The following is a 21,838-nucleotide window of genomic DNA, read 5'->3' as shown; positions in this document are numbered from 1 at the left end:
TGCAATTGGTTTTGCAGGGTAACTTTTGAAAATCCAGTAGATGCATATCACCAACAGTGATCAGGAGTATTTTCATGATGCAATTGCCCACGATATATGCCAGTAAAAAAACTTTTTTAGGCTGGATGTGCCCACGTATTACCATGCCAGCTACACCAATACGTGCTAGTATTCCCATATAAGAACATACTCATGTTTGCTTTGCACATACTGTCAGTAATGATACTAAGAGAAAATACCTCAAGTGGAGATCACAGAGAACAAACCTTGTATATAGTCAGATCACTGTGTTATTTTGGTTTCAAACCTTTGGCAAAAAAAACTAGATATATTCCATGCCTCGATTAAGAAAAGGTCTCTGAAATCGACTTGACTAATGCTCCAGCCTCAGTGATGGATTGCACTTCGACAGAGACAAACCAGAACTCCTATTTAAGTCTTTGAGCAATCCATGACTAAAATGTTAGATCAGGTTGCCCCTCTAAAGAATTAAATTGTGAGAAATAAAACCTCCAATAATGACTGGTTCACTAAAAATCTAAAGAAATCAAGAGAGCTAAAAGGCAGGCCCAACGCCTATGGGTGAAATCAAATTCTGACCTTCATAAGAAAGCTTGGAATGAACTAAATAGAAACTATGGAAATTCCATGTATAACGCAAAGAAAGCGTATTATGAGAAGCAAAGTACTCAGGCCAATAACTGAACGAAAGAACTATTTCGAATTTTAAAGGAAATTGAAAACCCAAGCACTTTTACGCCTCCTAAAGAGGATTGCATTTGCATCCAAAAGGCATTTACCGATAAAGTTTTATCGGCCAGAGATAAAATTAAAAAGCCCATAGTGGCCATACCTAAAAACAACCCTGGACCTTTGGGTACCTGCACCTCAACCAATGACCCCCCCTGGCATTAAAGAGGTTGGAACACTGGACTACTCTCCATGACATAAATATAACAGGAATGTTTGGAATTATGAAAAGTATGCATCCTACATCCTGCTCGGGGGTTATTCTTCCACCCAAGATCATCCTAGTTAATGCTAATGTGTTTTGCCCTTTTCTCATTCGCTTTATTAATTCTTTTTTCAGACACGAAGTAGTACCCAGGTGTCTAAAGCGAGTTACGGTCACACTCCATGTCAAAAAAGCAGGTAATGACCCCAAGGACATATCTAACCTCAGACCAATTAATTATACCTTATTTTTCCTACCAATTCTTGACAAAGTCGCTATGAAACAACTCCAAGAATTCTTGGAACTCCACAGTGTTCTTCACCTTAAACAGTCAGGCTTTAGGCCCCACTTTAGTATCGAGAGTGCCCTTGTGGACCTTCAGTGAACATTGTGGATTCCGGGGGATGTGGCTTGCTAGTCCTTTTGGACCTATCAGTGGGCTTTGATTTTATGGATCATGGTACACTAATGGCAGCCTTAGAGAAGAAAGGGAAGTGCTCCCCCGGGGCCATCAAATGGATTCACTCATTCTTGTCTGAAAGAGTGTCAGCTGTTCACTGGGGGGAGGTTCTGTCAGACTCCGTGCCAATCTCCTTTGGAGTACAGCAGGGGACATGCCTGTCCCCTGCCCTTTTTAATCTCTATGTCAAACCATTGTGTGATCTAGCAGAGAAGTTGAATATCCGTTTTACTAATTAAGCAGATGATCCTCAGCTTTTGCTGAGTATAGCCAGAAATTATTAACAGGATTCTGCTAAATTAAATGAGAATTTTTGAACTGTAAAACAGTGGATGGTGGAACACTGGATGTGTCTGATTGATGCCAAATCAGAGTTGTTGCTCTTTGGTTCACCACTACAGAGAGCTAAAGTAGACCAAGGATACCCTGAATTCATGCTTGACGGATGTGTCATTAAAACCGAGTCTAAAGTGAAAACACTGGGCAAAGTATGTGACAGTAATGTTGGCACCGACGCACAAGTGAATAACATTACTCACAGTACCCAATATCACTTGAAACTACTAAAAAAAGATCAGACCACTGATCTCTGAGTAAAATTGTGAAACTCTGACCAGGGTCACCATCCTCTCAAGGATGGATCACTGTAATACCCTTTTAGGGGTAGCATCTAAAAAGAGTCTGCATTCCCTACAGGTGGTTCAAAATAATGCTGTGCGCATTATAAAACAAGTACCACATGGAAAACATATCTAGACCGGAGGATCTCCATTGGCTTCCTGTCAAAACTAGGATCCAATTTAAAGTAGCGGTCCTCACCCATAAAGCTGTATAGAGTACCGCTCCTGAATACCTGGAGAAAATAATTAATATCTACCAACCAGTTAAAACCTTACGCTCAAGCAAAGCTATGCTGCTAAATTGTCCATGTCCCAAATGGATGAAAGCAAATGGGAAATCATTTGTGTTTACCGCTCCCTTCCTCTGGAATACACTTCTGTTGAATTCACACCAGGATTGTAACCTGGCCTCTTTTTGTAAGGGCTAGAAAACACATCTGTTTGAATAGATGGGCTCAGTGTAATCTGTTTTGTTTAGTGTTTTTTATGTTTCCCATGCCCTGATACCTGTCGGGTTTTCAGCATGTAATAAAACCATATAAAATAAAATAAATAAATGAAATGCCCACACTGGTTCAGTAAATAAAATGCCATTCAAAAATCCATGCTGCAGTATAAGAACATGTCACACTGGGTGCATAAAATTGCCAGTCTTGCCACATAATAAAATATCATGGTTGAGTTATCCTAGATGCCCAGTAAAATATGCCATGCTGAAGAAGTAGCTAGACTGTCTGTACCAAACACCAGTCTAGCCATGTAATAACACCTATCATAACTGATTTATTATAGATATCCTGTAAAAAAATGCTGTGCAAAAGAAATAGCTTGATAGGCTGCACTGAAATGACAGTCTAGCCAGGTAATAACATTCATGCTTGCTTTATCAAAGATTCTCAGCAAAAAAAATCATGCCAAAGTACAAAATGGGTAGACGAGGTGCACCACAATGCAAGATTAGCCAGGTACAAGGACATGACATAGAAATAGCTAGACTGGCTACAAAAAAAGGCCTGTCTTGGCACATAATAATATTTCTCATGCCTGCTTTATCAAAGATACCCAGTTAAACATGTTATGGTACAGTAGGAAATGGGTAAACTGGCTGCACCAAAGGCCCAATCTAGACAGATTTTAACACTTATCATGCTTGCTTTATCAATGAAGTCCATTAAAAAATGATGCTGGCATGGTATCATTTTTACTGGGCATCTTTGGTTCTACCTTCGAATACCCCCTCCAAACCACTTCCCCCTCCATCCTCAAAATCAGTAGCCCATCCCAGACACATAACTGCACACCATGCTTATCTGCCCAAAGTTCACTCGCTCATTCATACAGCACACTAAGCCCGGGGGATTTAACTCACGCTACCATACACTCACTCATTCATGCGTTCAACCAGCACCCGCCAATGCATCATACGCTCATTCATTCACTCACACATACATGCATACATAATACAGATTATTCTTACCTTCAGTCCCAGTCTGGACTGCGGTCCTCGATGCTCGCTGGCCTCCCAGGAAACACAGGAACCTCTGGCCCCCACACCACACAACCAGGAACAAGGAAGCAAAGAGAGCTTCCTGGTTCCTGCACATGGGCACAGAAGCTAGAGTGCTACCAAGTCACCACCCCAGACTTTCTTAAAGTGTGGAAAGACGCATTAGTGCGACCACACACATTCAGAGGTGCAGTTGGCCTTCCTGCATCTCTAGTGGACCATGCAAGGCTGGGGAAGCAAGACACCCGCAGCCTTGCATGGTCCATTGGACGTGGACGCTGGAGAACAGAAACAGAACTGTTTCCCTTTGACAGTTTAAGCCAGCCTAGAAGCACTCCCTCAACTGTAGAACTGGGCTGGCACAGCTCCTCCGCAATTGGTGAAGATACTGGCGAACTGCCACTGTTGAGTGCAGACATGAAATCTTTGACTGCAGGCAAATTTGATATTCATAATTGAGCATTGTCGTATGGTTTCCGTAATGGGATGCAGCATTAATTCTGGCTTAATGGCAAAATTAGTGTTTTGCTTTATTTTCTGAAACACTCAATTTAGATAGCTCGCTGCAGCTGAACTGGCAAGGAAGACTGCATTACAATACAACAGAGTCATGGCCCAAGAAAAACTGCTGGGTGTCTGTAGCTTTCGATCATTGTTATCACAGAGACAATAAAGGTAAACTGAACTTTACATGTTTTCTTGTAAGGTTGTCAGGCTTGGAAATGCTCTTCAGAGTTGAGTGGCTATTTATCGCTTTTTCCTGCATTGTATAACTAAATTGTCTTCTTAAATGAGATGTTCTCTCTCTCTTGTATCTGGCATGTAACGAAAGTTGTAAGTGTTTCTTTCTCAAATATTAGAGGAATGATGTCTTCTTTATCCAGCATGATGTGCTTTAATGGCCCAGTTCATGTGATGTCATTTGTGGTATTTTAAGCACATTCTGTCGGCATGATTTGGCAGTCTATGAGGCTCTTCAGCAAGATGGATAGAATGTTGCAAGAGCTCCAATTGCCAGGGCTTTTGTCATTTCCACCTGGTGCTCAGCTTGGAGGAATGGGGGGATTTCAGTGAGCGAGGACAGCTGAAGGTTTACGTCTGTGCCCACAGCATTGCTTTGGGATGCAACCAACAAATACATATTGAACATCAGATCCCAATGTATTACTGTCTTTGACTTTGTCGGAGAAGTCTCGAGACTTAGGGTACAGTCTAACAGGAGCAGTTTTAAAACCTACCATTATTAGGATATCTCCTTTAGGACCATTAAGACGAATAACATTCTCTCCCATCCATTGGTAGACAAGGGACATACATCTAGTAATGTTTTCTGCATTTCCAGTACTTTGTTCAGGTAAATGTGAATTTGGATATCCTCAGCGTTGTGAGAAACCTGAAGGAGTTCTCCCTTGTAGACCCTGGGGATCCTTTGTTCAGGTGGTCAGGGAAGGGCCATCGCGTGTTGGTCCCAACCCTGGGGGTGGACAAGCAAGTGAGGATCACCTGGAGGGGGGGTCCTTGGGGACTACGAGGAGAGCACCAGAGGGTGAGACCTGGCATCCCCCCTTGTGGATACATCCCTGCCCTAAATTCCCTCAGTTTGCATGGGGTATTGTCATTCAGGCCCCATTCCACCCCATGATTCTTTCTATAAGGATATCTTCACATCCCAGAAACACCTTGAATAATAAAGCTAGGAATGCCACAACCCCTTTTTCTGTTAAGACACCACAGATCGCCACATCGAGTAGCAAGACCTGGTATCCCTCCTTTCCCAATTATCCATCATCTTATTCCTCTTTGTTATCTTTGGGACATTGGCATCCTTGGCTCATTCCCCCTTACCAATTCTTACATCTAGTAAGATAAAAAGGAGACGCCAGAGAACAGGGAAAAGAACATCACCCCCTTTTCTCCAGCAACATATCTATTCCCCTTTCCTGATAATAATGTCCTTGATTCACCCAAAGTCACAAAGGATCGCTACCCTTCGCACAATTCCCTTTCCTCACTGACCTATCCATGTACTGAGACGGAAAGGAGGTGACAAGGAGTAATACAGATTACCCATAGGAACAACAATGGGAGAAGAAAGACCTCCTATACTCCGACATTAGGATGTCTTGTTAATGAGGCTAGGTAGAGTCAGGCACTTGAGGCTAACGATTCTCACCTGCAACCTGTTAACTCTAGCCAGGAGTATAAAAGCAGCTGGGAGAAACACCCATTTGAGCAAGGGGGTGCACAGGAAGGAGCAGCTCTTACCGAGAGGTGGCTAGCCAGACAGAGGAGAGTAATAGACCAGAGGACTGGAGGAGAGAGGGTAAATGCTGGACATTCCTTTGGCAGAGAATCGTTAAAATCCGAAAGCCACAAGGGCTACAGAGGCCAGCCCAGCTGGGAAGGAGGAAACAAAAGTACAAGGTTGCCAGCCGCCCTCCAGGTGAGCAACAGAGTTGGGGAGGTGCAGAGGCAGCAAGGATAATGGCCTTGACTTCAAGATCAAAGACACGAAAGTAAAAAGCCTCCCAACGGAACTGGTGAGTGAATTAAAGCTGCAAAACTCTGGTTAGTGTTGAGGAGTGAAAATGAACGTTACGCGAGTATAAGACAACCCGCGAAAGAAAGAGAGTTCATTGTTTAGAACTTTAATGTTTGAATACAAGGTAGCAGAGTGGTACGGCAAGAAGGAAGTTCTAAAGCTGATGAGAAGAAGAGAGTGAAATAAGAGAAAAATAAGAGAAAGTATAGAAGTGGATCCCTTTAAACTAAAGAGCCTGAATAGGTTGATCCCGGCAGAGGAGTTTCAGAGGGAAACTGAAATCAAAAAGGAACTCGTGAATGCAAGGAATACAAGTACCAAGATGCATGGCAAAGAAGTCGAAGTGGTCATGTGGAAGTGAAGAAAAAATCCTTGCACAATCGAAAGCTTTCGACTAAGTAGAAGGGGACTCAAGTCCGACAGAGGGAAGTCTCAAGGAGATGATGCAAATCGAGGGGAAGGGAACCCCGACAAGTGAAGCGAGAAAAGGCTCAATCCCGATCGAGGGGAGCCAAGATTTGAATTACAACCAGATTGAGAGATATTGTTTTCTTATTGTAGCATTGGGATATTTGCTGAGTCGTTGACCGACCAAAAACGCTGTACTTGGGGAAGGAAAAACCCTAAGTGAATAGAAAAAGAGACCGAACTGCATGTTCACTTTTGGAGCGAGAGGAGTTCATTTGCAACAGGCATTTGCAGCATTGTTGTGTTTCCACAGTCGCGAGCCTGTTTGTGAACATTGAGAAACTGTGGTCAGTGTCGCTAAAGCGCCCCAAAAAACCAAAGTCTATCAGACTGGGGGAAAACGGACTTCTAACCTGAACCCCTTTGCCCTGTGTATATTTCGTTTGAGCCACAAATCCCCTATCACATTTTTCTTTGCATATGCCTGAGGGCCAGTACAGGTTTTTAAATAGACACTTCTTTATTTTGGACTAATGGTCACAGGCTTTTAAATAGACACTTCTTTATTTTGGACTAATGGTCACAGGCTTTTAAATAGACACTTCTTTATTTTGGACTAATGGTCACAGGCTTTTAAATAGACACTTCTTTATTTTGGACTAATGGTCACAGGTCCCTTTTTTTCTTTTTTGTTTAATGGTTGAGATCACTCCCAATGTTGAGCAAGTTAGGACTTCTCCAAACGCGTTTTCCTTTACCATTTTTTATAAATAAAGGTTTTCCAAACATATACACTTTGTGTCTGTGTCCATCTCTGTACACCATGAGTACGTCACAGCATACATTTGAAAGTGCTTCTGGTAATGACCTAGTACCTCTGGGAATGGAGGCATGTAAACGCTGAAGGGAAATGGGGAAAGCAGGGTCTGTTGAGGCTCTCCAGATTCTACTTTTTGTATGGATGATGCTACTGACCCAATCCATACACCCTGGCTACGATTGACTAGGATTGAGTGTATCCTCTATAGTTCCACACATACCAGCCCATTTTTAACTCTTTTCAACAAAACTCATGGCCTGTAGCGTCATCAGCTGCAGGAAGGGGGGAAGAAGCAAAGAAGCTTTCTGGTTTCCACTAAAGCTAATGAGCAGCTTGACTCTGATATTAGCCAATATCCAGTCTAACCCACTCCAGGGCAGGAAGCATGACACATAAATGTGTTACAATATTGTTGCCTTCTAGTGAAGCTATCATGTCACTTCTCGACCCAGTAGTTTACAGGGCTAAAGAAGGATACAGATGTACTAATATTTGGCTAGAACCTATAGATCAGCTGTGCTTTTATCCAGGAGGGGATTGATAATTGCATGTTTCAGGAAGCAGAGGCAACACCCCATTCAAGAGTTATATCAATCAGGTTTGTGGGGTGCAATGAAAATAAAGGAAGGAATTGCTTCATCATCGACAGAGACCTTTCCTTCAAGACTCACATTGCAAAGGCACCAAGTAAGAAACACTAGTAGCCGGTCCTTTTCCTTCACAAAGTAAAATCCTACATGTCCCTGCTGCAGAATTTGGATCCATCCTCTAGGCCCCAATTCTTTTCCACTTGCCTGGGGCAATGCTGTCCTCATCAGTGTCCTGAGCCGTTTCTTTGCTCCCCTGAAAGCTGTTCAGCACTCCTCAACACGTGCCCATTTCAGGACCACATCACTCCAATGCTCGAAAAACAACACTGGTTAACCCTACAAGCCTTCATCGAGCTCAAAGCGGTCTGAATCCAATGCAAGGATACAAACAACATTCCATCCTACATGGCCGAAAACCTCACCATCTCTGGAGGCACACACAGCACCAGAAGCAACAACAGCAGCTGACTAGACTAAGAGCTGCAAGAAGGAAGGAGATGGAAAACAGACTTTCTCCTTCTAAGCTGATCCATCACCCCCGCACTTCAAGAAGGAGCTGAAGACCCTACAAGGAATATTTTGCTTCCGGTTGACCCCTGATAACACTTTTCTCCCCCTCCCCTCTCTCCATTTCTTCCTTTCTTTGCCTATCACTTAGTTTCTTTTTTGCTAGGTTTGGGATATACATACCATTCATACATATTCCCCTATGTTCTGTATAAAGAAATGTATATTTCTAAAATATATCCTGTTTGTATAACTTTTATGAACATTTTAAACTTCCATTTATTCTTTTTAATATTTGTAGACTAATTATAATGGGGTGTCTCACTTTCAATGGATGAGTGCACAAAAGCTGTGATATTCGTGAGCTCAGCGGCTTACCTCCGATCCAGAATGCTGTTTTTCAGGCCATGCCGGTGGCTGTCCAGGTGCGAGATGGTGAAGGCTGGGATGCGGCGGAGGCTGTACTGCTCATGCTCCCAGCCGAGCAGCTCGTCCCCCAGGTTGATCTTCTTGTGGACCATTGAGAAGTTCACCCCTTGGAAGGGAGGAGAGTTCATAACCTAGGAGGGCATAACACAGCATGCATGTTAATATATGAGGATTGCGTGTGCCAACCTTGCAGAGCAGAGTGCCGTTAACTGAATCAATTCAGAGCTGTTTCTGTTTTCTAATTTTTTTGATGAATGGCAGGTGATTTATCTCAATTTGGAGATCGGTGAGGAGCACATTCAAAGTCTGGATCCATGAGCTGTGAAGTTTATTCTTTGTGTCTTGCTGCTGTTATTTTATTTTATTTTATTTTATAGGGTTTGTATAAAGCGCAGACCACATTGAGGGCTCTTCAGAGCGGTATTAGCATAATTGTTTGTTTTTAATTGATCGAATGATACATTTGACCAAATTCGGTCAGTATCATGTGATTGATTAAAAACAAACAATTAGGCTAATACATACCGAACATGTGGAGCAGGAGTTGCAGGGGTGTCCCCTGCTCGCTATGATCGCTATATGATCGCCACGCTTCCTCAATATTGGAGACGGGGGACCGAAGGAAAGAAAGAAGAAAAAGGGACCGACCAGCATCGGATCCGGCCTGCGTTAGAGGGACGGACCTGACGCTGCAACAGCTGAAGTTGACCAGGCGACTAGCAAACAGGTAAGTAGGGGAGGGATTTGGGGGGTGAGGGGTGTGGGTTGGTGTGAGCGCCATTTGATCCTCTGATAATTGATTGCATGTGGGCTGTTTTTTCCAGACAGTTTGCCATGATCAATTATCAGACAATCAACCACCACCAAACTTCCAGAGCTAAGTGGGGCGGGGAATCCAATCGTTCAAAAGCTCAAGGGACATTCAGATTTGTAAACAGCATGAAAAGCGGGGGGTTGAGGGGGGCTTAGTTTATCAAAGATGTCAGAGGGACATTACAAGTGCTTAAAACATATGACAAGTTGATTATGTTACTAGTGCGTATGAAAGTATATCACAAAGCATGACACGTAGGGCAGGACAGGAATGGTAGTAATACATAGGGGGTAGAGAGGAGTTCCAAGGTAGTAGCCCTGATATGAAGACCACATGAATGAGCACGACCAGCCTTCTCGATAAAGACGGTATCCCCATCATTACTTCTCTACAACTACTTAACGAGAGCAGAACCTTGTTAATATAACTTTGTCACACTTTACCTCAATGCTTTACCTCAACCTGATCTTCACCCCTTCTGACATTTACATCTACATTCATCTTGCCCCCAGACTGACTGGACACCACACCCTGCCAAATAAGCCGATCAGGATTAGTAAAGATGCAGTTGAAATAAAGTGTGACAGAGTTTAAGTGACAAGTGGGTTGGGGAAGTGTTGCATGGCCAAATTAACATATATCAATATATGATCAGTCTCTTTAAAATTATGATAGAGATAGCAGCCTTAAGGACAGGAACTGGACCAATCGATGGAATGGTTGATTCCGTTTCTTTTACAAAAAGGGAACGCCTAAAGCGTGGTTGGGTCGTTAATAAGGGGTATGCAATGCTTATATTAAGGATGATATGGGTGGGTCTCTTTGGATATATGTGGCGTCCCTGACCCCAATGATCTTTAAGACTGCCCTTTTTTGCTAAAAACTAACAGGAGCTACCATTACTCACACGTGTCCCCAATCCTAGCTGTATGGTAGCTAGTCACACTTTCAGTTTAATCTAGGCAATAGTTAGTTCTCACCGAGTACTCAAACTCGCACATCCCCGAATGAGTGTAAAGAGACCTTACTGTAATCTAAATATGATTCTATTGCTTCTATCTTTCATGATCAGCTTTCACTTGGGTACACGCACCATAACACGCGCACCCCTACGTGGACAACCCCATTCCCTTTCCTACAAAATCATTGTAACTTCACGACTTGTTAGTCCTGTGTGTCCCTTTTCTATTACTGCTTCTCCCTACCCTTCACTTTTGCATTTTGCCCTTTCCTCTTGCTCCATAGACAATGGTCTGGTTGACATGGGTGGAGGCACAATATGCCAATTTCTCAGACAGAGTACTGATTGGTGCGTTATAAAGTGAAACCGTAAGGACATAACCTAGACTAAGAACTGTGTACTTTTGATAATGAAATGCTGCAGAAATGTTGGGGCACATGAGTTGGTTCAGTTATTTTTTGCTGCGTTATTTGGTTTTGATCTTTTTCTTCCAGATTTTACAATTCATTTGATCTCATCTTGTTTTGTTTTCTCCATTCCTTATTGTTAGTTTTAAGATTGTTCTGTATGATCGTGAAATGATTGTTTCTTTTTTCTATAGCTCATATTTGAAAGTCAGATCTAATGTGTTTGCACTATGCACTTTACCTCTGAATATGCAGCAATTTGGAATATTGCCAGCTAGTGTTTGGTATTTACGATTTGTTATCTGATTGCATGGTTGTTTTTGTGACAAGAATAGGCACTATGCACTACACACTTTAACCTATGCACTACACCCTTTTACTATCTTGTCATTATGTATGTTGAATGCATTGTGCACTTTATTTGCATATGCAGTTTAATTCCGGATGCTTTTGGTCATTAATGTAAAAGCTGTTGATATCTTTCATATTGGACAGAGACAACATTTTGCTTTTTATACATCAAAGCTGCTATTTTTATTATGCTTGCTATTTTGGTAGATTAGCATTGTGAAACATCAATGTTTTCAATGGCAATGTGCAATAACCAAAGTTCTAGAAATGCTTTTACATTGTTTTTGTACTGTATTGCTGGGAGCTATTGTCCCATTTGTAAAAAAAAATAGCTGACAGTTTTGGCAATGTTTTCACCTTCATTGCCTTAGGCACATTGCATTCATAGGAATAATGAAGCGGCTGCATGTAGACAACCAAATAGACTCTGAATTGCCCCCTTTATAAACATGATCCGTGTATTGAATGATTCATATGTGAACATATAAATATGTGAACAGGTGGCCAGCAGGCTACAAAACGCATTATACCGTGTTTTATTTTACTGAGTGACTCAAATAAACTGGAATTGGTCTTCTAATTTTCTGGCTGGCAGTGTTAACTTTGGGTATTTTTGTGGGATTTGCTTCTTTTCTAATATATATATATAAACACATTAGAGGGTCAGCGATAACTACCTTGTAGTTATGGTTAAGTTGGCTTTCCCAGGAAAAACTGTTTTTGGGGGGTTTATAACTTTGATGCTTTTCGACAAATCCACATGAAACTTGCAAAACAAATATAGACCAGACTTTGAATTTAGTTGCAAAGTTTAATGCTGTTTCGTCAAGGGGGTGTAAAGGTGTAGGGGAAGGTCCCAAACTGTTAAAAATCTGGATAGACATGAATGGGATAAAAAATGGGATAAAAAGTCTGTTTGCGGCTACAACCCGAACTGCTCGACTGTTTTGCACCAAACCTGTGTGAGGAGCGGCAGCCTGGTCCCGAAAACTTGCTTTTGCAAATTTGGTGTAAATTCATCCAGTGTTTTACTAAAAAAATGCCCAATAAGCTAGGTAAAAATAAATGTGTGATATATCTGTCTGGTACACAGTCTCACTTCCTGATTTGGGGTCTGTGGACGCCTCTGGATTATTCGGGAGTTGTGTAATGTACTGTGCGTGGTCAGAAATGTGAGTCGGACAACTTGGTAAAGAGTTTTTAACTTCTGCCATTTTATTCAATAAAACAGGTTGAATGAACGCTTCACTATGCCTTACCTAATGAGGATTTCCCTGCATGGAGTGAACTAAAAGGGAACACACTAACCAAAGGATCTCTAAGACCCCACACTTATGCAACAATCAAAGTAAAAAGGTATAATATAGCAAATGAATTTATTTAACAACTGTATACAACATGTAATCCGGTTCATAAAATAATCAATGTCTCTAGTCATGGACTGGATGGGCTCTCCTTCCCATATCCAAACAAGAGTTTCTCCACAGTTCAAAGGAAAAACCAAGGAAATCTGACGTTAACACACAGTTCCATTGTTTCAATAAAGTAACTTGTCCAAGTCAAAAAGCTCTCACTCCTCCTGGAATAAGAACTCTCCCAAAGGATCTTGAAAGAAAAAGTCATACGCTATCACACCTCCTGAAATTAGAACTCTTCCACATATTTGGCAACAACAAAAGGTTTGGTCAGAATGGTCTGCTTGAAGAATGACTGCAGGAAGAATTATAACTTTGTCTCAATCAACTTTCACAATTCTTCCCCCAAATGTCACAACTCAACAGGTTGCTTTCCAATAGTAACACTCTTCAGCACTTGCTCCTTCTACTACCCGGCGTAACCTTTCACCAGATTTCACTTGGGCAATCACCTCTTTCCCTACGGGTCTACTCGCCTGCCCGTCTCCTTTGTCAGAACTAAAACAGATAAGTGCTTCAATGGTAACTTTAAAAGCAGAATAACTACAACTTCAATGATCTTCTGTGGCATAAACCAGTGAATATAACATTCACAGTCATCCTTATCAGGTACTCTCCACAAACAATGCTCATCTTCCTCTGGATAACCACCTCTATAAGGGCAGCCTGTTTGCCAACTTTCTTCCCCTTCTGCAGGAATACCGAAAATAATGTTCAGGATAAAATGTTTTCCTGCTTGTATTTTGTAGCAATCAGAATCTACATCAACCACATTGATAGGTATCCCCGAACCAGAGTGACAACCTTCACAACCTTACGGCTTCCCAGCATTCCCCTCTTATGTTTGGTAACTTTTATTGGACTGATGTTGCCAGTTTCTCAAAGTCCCTTGGCTTGGGCATTAGTGGTAGGCCTGGGCTTCTAATAAGTCCTTCCCACCAAATTGTTGGTGTTTGCCAAACTCACACTTTCACTCCTGGACCTCGTTGGGTTTAATATAGCACCAAGATGGCCTTGGGGTGAATGTGTGCTGTATAAATTCTGATAGCATAACAAAATAAACAGCCACTTTTGCAAGTCTGCAACCATTCAGTATCCGTACGATTTACTAGCTCGCCTTTGGAAATGTGCAATGGTTCAGTATTGGCAAGATTTATTAGCTTACATTTGTAAGTTTGCAAACATTTGGTACTCTTGATGCTTTTTAGCTTGTTTTGTACGTTAACAACAGTTTGGTATGTGTAACATTCCTTATTCTGCTTTTCACTCGCTTGTGAGTGATCCTGTCTGCGTGGAACACGCGGCCTGCACCGAAGAGCCCCAGAGTCCCTCGCTTGACTTAGACTCACCAGGTAAGTTCTTTCCAGGTGTTACTCTCCGCACTCGCAGGACTGCTGAAACCGTGGCTTCTGCGAACCAAGTGCACCCTCTCTCTTCGGCAGTGGGGGCAAAGGATGCAGGAGTTCCCGCACCAGCCTTCCCAGGAAGACTTGCAGGCCGTTTTGTAGGAAGCCATGCCCCCTTTTCTGCTTGTATCTTGGTCTCCCCACGCAGACTCCCAGGAGTCGCCAACGCCTGCGCCCTTCCCCCCAGGCGCGGCCGTTGGCGACTCCTGGGAGTTTGCAGTTAGAAGGCTTCCGACGACTCCAGGACTGTCTGAAAGAAGGAGTATAATACTTTGTTTATGCTGAAGCCACTGCATAGCCCGAGTTCCCCTTGAAATCTGTATACTTGACAAGTGGAGCTAACCAGCACCTAAGCATCACTTTGGTACAGGTGAGAGGCAACTCAGGAGGAGGCGATTTAAGGCCGCTGTCAATAATGCTAACCAAGTAATCAACAAGGTGAATGGAAACTTGTTGCTGCCATTGAACCTTCTGTGGTGGCAAGTGATACCTGACTGTTGCAGGTTGTCTGAGCACATCACTATTTAAGAAAAAAAAGGAAAGGAAATAAAAGGGACCTTTTTGTTCATTTATTACTTTCTACGTAGTCATGATGGCAACCCCAATCCTGTTTCTACAATACTGGCATCAGCATTGGCTCCTTCATCTTCCTTGTTATGTACTGCCCAAATAAGGTTGCTGAATCCATCCAGGCTTCAGGGGGAAGCCCATACTCTTATCAGTGAAATAAATCAATTCCTGGGCCCCTCCAGCATCCCGGTTAGCTTGAACCTCTGGGGGTGGAGGGAAACACTTTGTATGACATCAAGCCCCTTACCAAAGTAGATGAATCTATGTGCCCTCCCATGTGCCAGCCCGGTGGCCTTGGACTAACAGGAAACAATGATTATTATCCTTGCATATTTGTTCAGCCTCTCCGGTCTCTTACCAATATGCTTAATGCTGTGTATGCTATTGTCCCTGCTGCTTCTGTTGTTTTTCCTGTTGCTCCATTTTCTAACCAGTGCAACTAAGAACAGTCCCATTTACTAGACACTACCAACGTTATTCCATTTGGAGGGGAGGGCATTATCTTACTGGAGTCGGCCCTCCCAGATGAGCCCACTGACTCCCTTGCTCCATCAACAGGATTGGGAAATGCCCTATGTCCCCTGTTGAAAGCTGTGCAACCCTCTCTGAAATATTCCCAGCTAATATCCAAGTCACTAAAGCCACCAAACCTACTGTGGGCGAGAGGGAGTTGATAAATGGGATTAAATCAAGCAGTAGTCCCACACCTGCAATCACAGGCAAAATGGTGTCACCCGAAATGGCCACCATTAGTTGTATTCGTTATAGGAGTGACCAAGAACCCACCTCCACTTTAGCATCCCAGACAACCAATTTGTACCTAACAAGGCAGAGAACACAGTTTGAATTGTACAAGGGAATGCGTGAAGGACAGTAATGCTTTTGATTCTGTTAAAAATATCTTTTCTTTTTATTTTTTATTTTTTTATTGAAACTTCAGCCTGATAGACTCAATGCAAGCATCGAGACCTCAAGCTTTTGTTACAAGTTGTTGATCATCGTTGTCGAAAGAAATCCATGTTCATAAAAAAAAAAGGAGTGATATACGCCCAAGTAGGTATATATATCACTAGACAATCACAGTTTGTCAAGTCGTAGTGAGTCTAAAAAGTTAACTACAGCACAACTCAATTTGATACAGTGACCAGCACTGGCGTAAGTCCACCAGTCTCGATTTCCTTCTGCTGCAGGCATAAATTCACTTAGATGCTGTGTCCGGTATGCTACAAGCTGCTCACACTTTGTTAGCAGGTGTTCGGTTGTTTCTGTATCGCTATTACAGAAGCGACACATGTTATCATTTCCTTCGTTGATGTGTCGTTGCCGCAGCATCTCTTTTGTTTTAAGCACGTTTAAGCGAAGTCTCAAGAATTGGGTCCTGTGATGACGAGAGGGACAGTTTGTCAGATACATACTTGGCACATTCAATTTATGGGCACTAAGTCCGGAGTCTAAAGTAGTCGGCATTTGGTGTCGGCGGTCAGTGTTCTGAATCCAGCACCAGAGTTCGAACTTCTTTTTTGTTACTTGAGGGCGCAAGATCAAGTCATTCAAATTTAGATCGGCAGCTGTTAGAGTTGAGATCATCATCTCTTTCCACTCTTCTAGTAACTTCGATGAACTCTGGTCTGGTTGTGTGCAAAAGATTTGAAAAGCTGGTGTCACTGGAGTCAGACACATCTTGCGCAAAGCCATTAGTGATTTCCACAGAACATAAGTGTGGAGCGAGTTCAAGGACAGTTCGTATCTAATTTGGACCATCGAAATGTATGAAGGTAACCACAGAATTCGCCGCCAAAAGAGGCCTTCCATCTTCTGCCAAAATAAGGTGTTGATATTCCTTGCGGCTTCTGAACCAAAGGTAATTGCTGGAACAACCTTTAAAGCATAGAAGGTTAGAACTGGAGTGAGGGTGAATTTGCTGTAGTTTCTGTTCAGCAGCCTCGCTTGGATGGTAAGTTGTGTCATTCTGTTTTCTATGTCGAGTTTCCAGTGGTGTTCATGTAGGGACTTGTTAAAGGTGATTCCTAAGTAGCGAATAGAGTTGATGATCCCGAGAGCTTTCCCATCGACTTTCCATGAGAAAGCTTTTTGTTTTTTGGGATTCCGTTCGCCAATTATGACAACCTTTGTCTTATCGATGTTTAGTGTCAGGTCATTGATACTTAAATATTCTTGTAAATTTGCTAACTGCCGCTGGAGACCAATTTGGGTACGGTCCAGGAGGACCACGTCGTCGGCATAGATTATGCAACCGATTTCGTTCTGGTTGACTTTGGGCGGAAAGCATCTTAGATTCTTCCTGAAATCTGGTAGATCACAAATGACATTTTAAACAGATTGGCTGCCAACGGACACCCTTGTTTTACTCCTTTGGTTGTGGGTATTTGGTTTGATAAAGTGCCATGATCATTCAGCCTGATGCGAATAGCAGTTTGGGAATGCAAAACTTTTATAGGGTCGATTAAATTGTGGGGGCAATTCCAGTTAATCAATTTTTGCCACAATTTATCTCGGTTAATGCTGTCAAAGGCGCCTTTTAGGTCGATGAAGGTCAAGTAGAGATGGGTCTTGGACTTGAGAGTTTCTAGCTTTAGTATGTTTAACAACAGGAGATTTACTTCCACACCCACACCTTTAGTGAAGCCAGTTTGTCTGATGTCAAAGATGTGGTAAGACACAGACCATGTTGCTAGTTTTTGGCGCAGAAATGAGGCGAAGATTTTTCCTATTGTGTCCAACAGGGCAATCGGGCGATAGTTGGCAGGGTCAGCCCGATTGCCCTTTTTGTATATTGGCACAATAATCGCTTCACGCCAAGAATCTGGGATCGACTTTGATGCAGATAGTCGCAGGAACAGCATTTCAATAAACGTTGCCCACTGATCAACATTTTCCTTGAGCATCATGTTGGAAATTAGATCCGGACCTGCGGCATGTGATCTTTTTAAGGCTCGTATTGCTAACTCAATGTCCTCTTTGTTGATATTTAAATCCCATGGAGTCAAACCAAGGTCAGAGACTGTCGATGTTTCCAGGGATTGATCACTAAAGAGGTTTGAAAAGTGTTGTTCCCATTTTCCAGCATCAATTACATTTGACATCATGGAAGAGTGCCGGACATTGCCTGTATTCAGGATTTCGCAGATTTCACAGGAATTCTTTGTGATCAGTTCCTTCATTAGTGCTTCCGCGTGTTCTTGTTCAATGATTATTTTTTGAGATTTTAGCCAATTACGATATGTGCGACGCCGCTGGCGGATTTTTGTTTGAATCAAGATGTTGTTGCTGGTCGGGGAACTGGATTTTTTTATCGCGCGAATGTCGCGTCTCATGGCCTTTTTTTCTTGCGACAGTGTCACTGAGGATATGTGTTTGTACTTTATACCCAATTTCGAAAGGTGGGATTTAGGGGTAATAAGTCATGTAATAAAGGAGCATAGTTCACGGACAAAGCTGTGTCGTGCAAGAATTTTTGGCCTACTTTCTCGATCTTTGGTCCATCTATCCGCAGGCGGTTTCCTCCAGCGTTGACAGAGATTGAGGATTTAAATTGGATGCAGTCCGTTTGCCATTCCAAAAAGCAGGATCAACGCAGAAGATTATGATCGCTAGATGTCATCTCAGTTACTGTCAAGGTTGTCTCCTCCTCTAGTAAGTTTTGTGAGACCCAGAAATAATCAATTATTGAATGTACATTTTGATTTGACCAGGTGAAGAATCCAAGTTTAGCTAAGCGCATATTCAGTTTTTTGTCAAGATGCCAACCTTGGGTGAACAGTGTAATTACACCCAGTGGTCATGACCAGGAAACATATCAAGGAGGCTAGTGCTTTCAGGTCCGAATACCATTCCACTTGGTAAAAGGTTTACAGTCGATACCTCCCAGCTGAGACCTTCATAGAAAATGTTCCAAAAATGATATGGTGTCCCTACCTGGGGTTTCCTTGTGCTATAACCCCAATTGCCTGATTGTTCTTGTTAGATCCTAACTCTTTAATGTTTGAAAATGATTGAATGTTTCCTTTTTGTTTTATTTTAATTCTCTTTTTTCTTTTCCTATAATAACTGCATTGTTTTATATCTGTTTTGCAATACTGTTATGGCACAATGGCGAAATAAAGTTACTGACTGGCTGTCTTTGGTTGCCACTGCCTCTGCCACGCTGATTTGGAGTTGCTCCGACACCCGAGAATTTCTGGTGCAACCCTGCCACCTGAGACTTCTCAACTGCTCACACGACGCCTTCTTCCTGCTGCGAAAGCTCTGCACGACGTTGTCTTCCTGGGTAAGCATTTCTTCCCCACTCTTCCCGCTCACAACCTCTGCAGTTTGGGATGATAGACGCACAGACCCCCTCAGGACTTGCAACGGTCCTAGCATCTTCTAGCTACTTTACTCCAGTTGCCCGCAGCATATACAGCCTGTGTTTCTTCTGCTTCTCCGGCTCCTGCTGCTTTTGCTTCTTCCTCATTACCTGCACCTCAGGGGGCCTTTATGGCTCCCAGTCTTTCTCAGGTGTAGGTCATTCTTGTTAATTATCTGACCACTTCCACATCTTTGTTCCTGTGTATCCGTCTTCCTCGTCCAGTACTGAGGGAATTATGGCACTTGAAGTCCCTAATGAAAGAGTTTGTTTTTCTTAAAGTATAGTGCGCTCAAAAATATTATTGACCCAACAGATGGGCAATAATGAAAAACATGCACTAAACATAATTTTAATGAAAGTTCCCATGTAAACTTTTGAGCAAACGAGGCTCAAAGAGTTTACATGGGAGCATCCATTTTGCCATTTCGGGCAGCCTCCTCAGCTCATGTTAAGCTCTGCCCTGGTGGCACTAAACAAGCAGCAAAGGCCCCCTACTGGGAGCTTTTGCTTACTGTAGCCAGAGCAGAGCTGCATGAGCTGAGCAGGCTATCTTCACTTTCATTTTACGTTTTCGGTGCTCCCCAAGCCCAGGGAAGCACAGAAAACATAAAATGAAAGTGAAAATGGCGCAGCAATTATAAATACAACAACGTTGTATTTCTGACTGCAGAGGCTTTCACTTGGAGTCTCCTGGGCTCCCCCGGGGGATTCCAGGAGACTCAAAGCGAAATCCGCCGCAGTCAGAAATACGACATCGTCGTATTTCTAAATGCTGCGGTTTTATTTCTACGTTTCTCCGGCTTCGGGAAACGTAGAAAGAAAACCGCAGCATTTTTAAATACAACAACGTTGTATTTATGTTTGCTGTGGCTTCAGCTTTGACTCTCTTGGGCTCCCTCGACCTGGGTCGGGGAAGCCCAGGAGACTCAAAGCTGAAGCCACAGCAAACATAAATACAAGCTTATAAATGCAGCGGTTTCTTTCTAAGTTAGAAAGAAAACCGCAGCATTTATTTTGCAGTGCTTTCAATAAAGAATTAAATGTAAAGCACTTACCAGCAGCAGGTTGTGTTAATCTCTGCTCTCCGGCAATAATGAAGCAAAAGCCACCTGCTGGTAGCTTTTGTGTATTACAACTGGCTGGCATTAGCTTCGTATGTGCCACAAGGGCAAACATTAACACAAGCACAGGAGGCTCATCCATTTCACAAAATGGATGCCTCCTAGTGCTTGAAATGTTTGAGTTTGAGCCTCAGTTGCTCAAAACTCAACATAGGAACTTTGTTTAAAAATATTTTTTATATATATTTTTGAATATGGGCCATCTTTTTAGCCAACAACATTTTTGATAGCACTATCCCTTTAACATTTTCTATGTTGCAAACCTGATTTCCACGTTCTACAACATTTAACAAAGGGATATTACAAGATCCGGTTATGGGGCAAGTTTGAGAAGAGGAATATGGTTCTTTGTTTTTTAGACTGCCATTATTATGCAACTTTCTCTTATTAGGCTTTTGGGAACTAGGGTAATTTCTAACCGCCTGCATTTCCTGGATTATAACAGGATACTTGATACGTTTACCAGCCATGAGCAAAGTTCATGGCTGAACTCGTTCCCATTCGGATAGTTTACTTGTGGAACAATCAAATTATGATGGCAACAAGCCATTACATAATGTGGTATTGGTTGAAGGCCCTCTTGGAAAGAGTTTAAATACTGTGTCTCATCCCATAGGTATCCCTCAACCTCCTGGCCCTTTTCTCCTCCCAGGTGATCCTTCAGCAGTACACCACCTCCAAGGTCAAGATCAGGAAGCGCCTACCATTCCCTGGCTATCCAGGAAAATACCTTAGGCAGGGTTTCAGTGAGTGATTCATAGGATTCATCACAGTACATGGACATTGCGTAAAGGAGCGGATTGGTCAACTGAGAAACATGGGGTGCGTCAAACCTCCGCCATGATGGATTTGTAATCTCCTACAATAGTCTGCAAATATTGCGGTGAAAAAATATTAAAAACCACCACATTACACTCGTCTTACAAATAAAACAACCTCTGGGGAGGTGAGTTTGAGGTGGAAAATGCCTGCAAAAGGGTACAATCTCCTTCAATGTCTGCTTACAGCTCAGATGTTCACGAACCTTGAGAAATGTTCAGCGGGATTCATACAGTGACCCTGTATTCATGGTTAAGTTTGCTTTCCCACAGACACAACCCTTTTTGGGTGGCTTATAACTTTGGTGCCGTTTGATGCATCCACATAAATGTTTGCAAAAAAAATATAGACCCAACTCTGAATTTATTTTAAAATTTTGGTGTGGTTTCAGTAAAGAGGTGCAAAGTTACAGGAGGGGTTCCAAAACTTTCAAAATATGTATTGGCTTGAACGGGAAAGACATTTCCATCCTACCTGCAGTCCAAACTGCTGGGTGTACTTTCACCAAACATGAGGATCTTTGGCCAGGTCCTGACCGCATTGTTTTGGTAATTTGGTGTTAATCCATCCAGTATTTCGTTTTCAAAAGTGCCAAAATGTAGGTACAAAAATAGTTATATAACTTTGGGGTTTGAAGCATTTCCTGTGGCCAAGGCCAGCGGCCAGATTGACAATCTGGCCACTGACCATGACCAACATGGCCCAGCTGTGGGGTTAAGGTGGGCATTGGGCCAGGTCTGCAGCAATGCCCATTGTTTACTCTGCGA

General features: G+C 42.6%; 1 protein-coding gene across 1 annotated transcript in view; it reads right to left on the bottom strand.

The window, feature by feature from the left end:
- LOC138510706 (BOS complex subunit NCLN-like) overlaps positions 1-21,838 on the bottom strand; it is a 426,819-nt gene that overhangs the window by 136,793 nt on the left and 268,188 nt on the right. Inside the window, exon 9 of the mRNA XM_069626473.1 lies at positions 8,788-8,969. Within this exon, the coding sequence (XP_069482574.1) occupies positions 8,788-8,969 (182 nt within the window). The remainder of the gene's footprint in view (positions 1-8,787; positions 8,970-21,838) is intronic.

This window comes from Ambystoma mexicanum, chromosome 6p (genome assembly GCF_040938575.1).
Source record: "Ambystoma mexicanum isolate Mex_15411 chromosome 6p, UKY_AmexF1_1, whole genome shotgun sequence".
Lineage (NCBI taxonomy): Eukaryota > Metazoa > Chordata > Amphibia > Caudata > Ambystomatidae > Ambystoma > Ambystoma mexicanum.
Note: the sequence above shows the minus strand (reverse complement) of the source record. Positions and strands in the feature narration are given on the sequence as shown.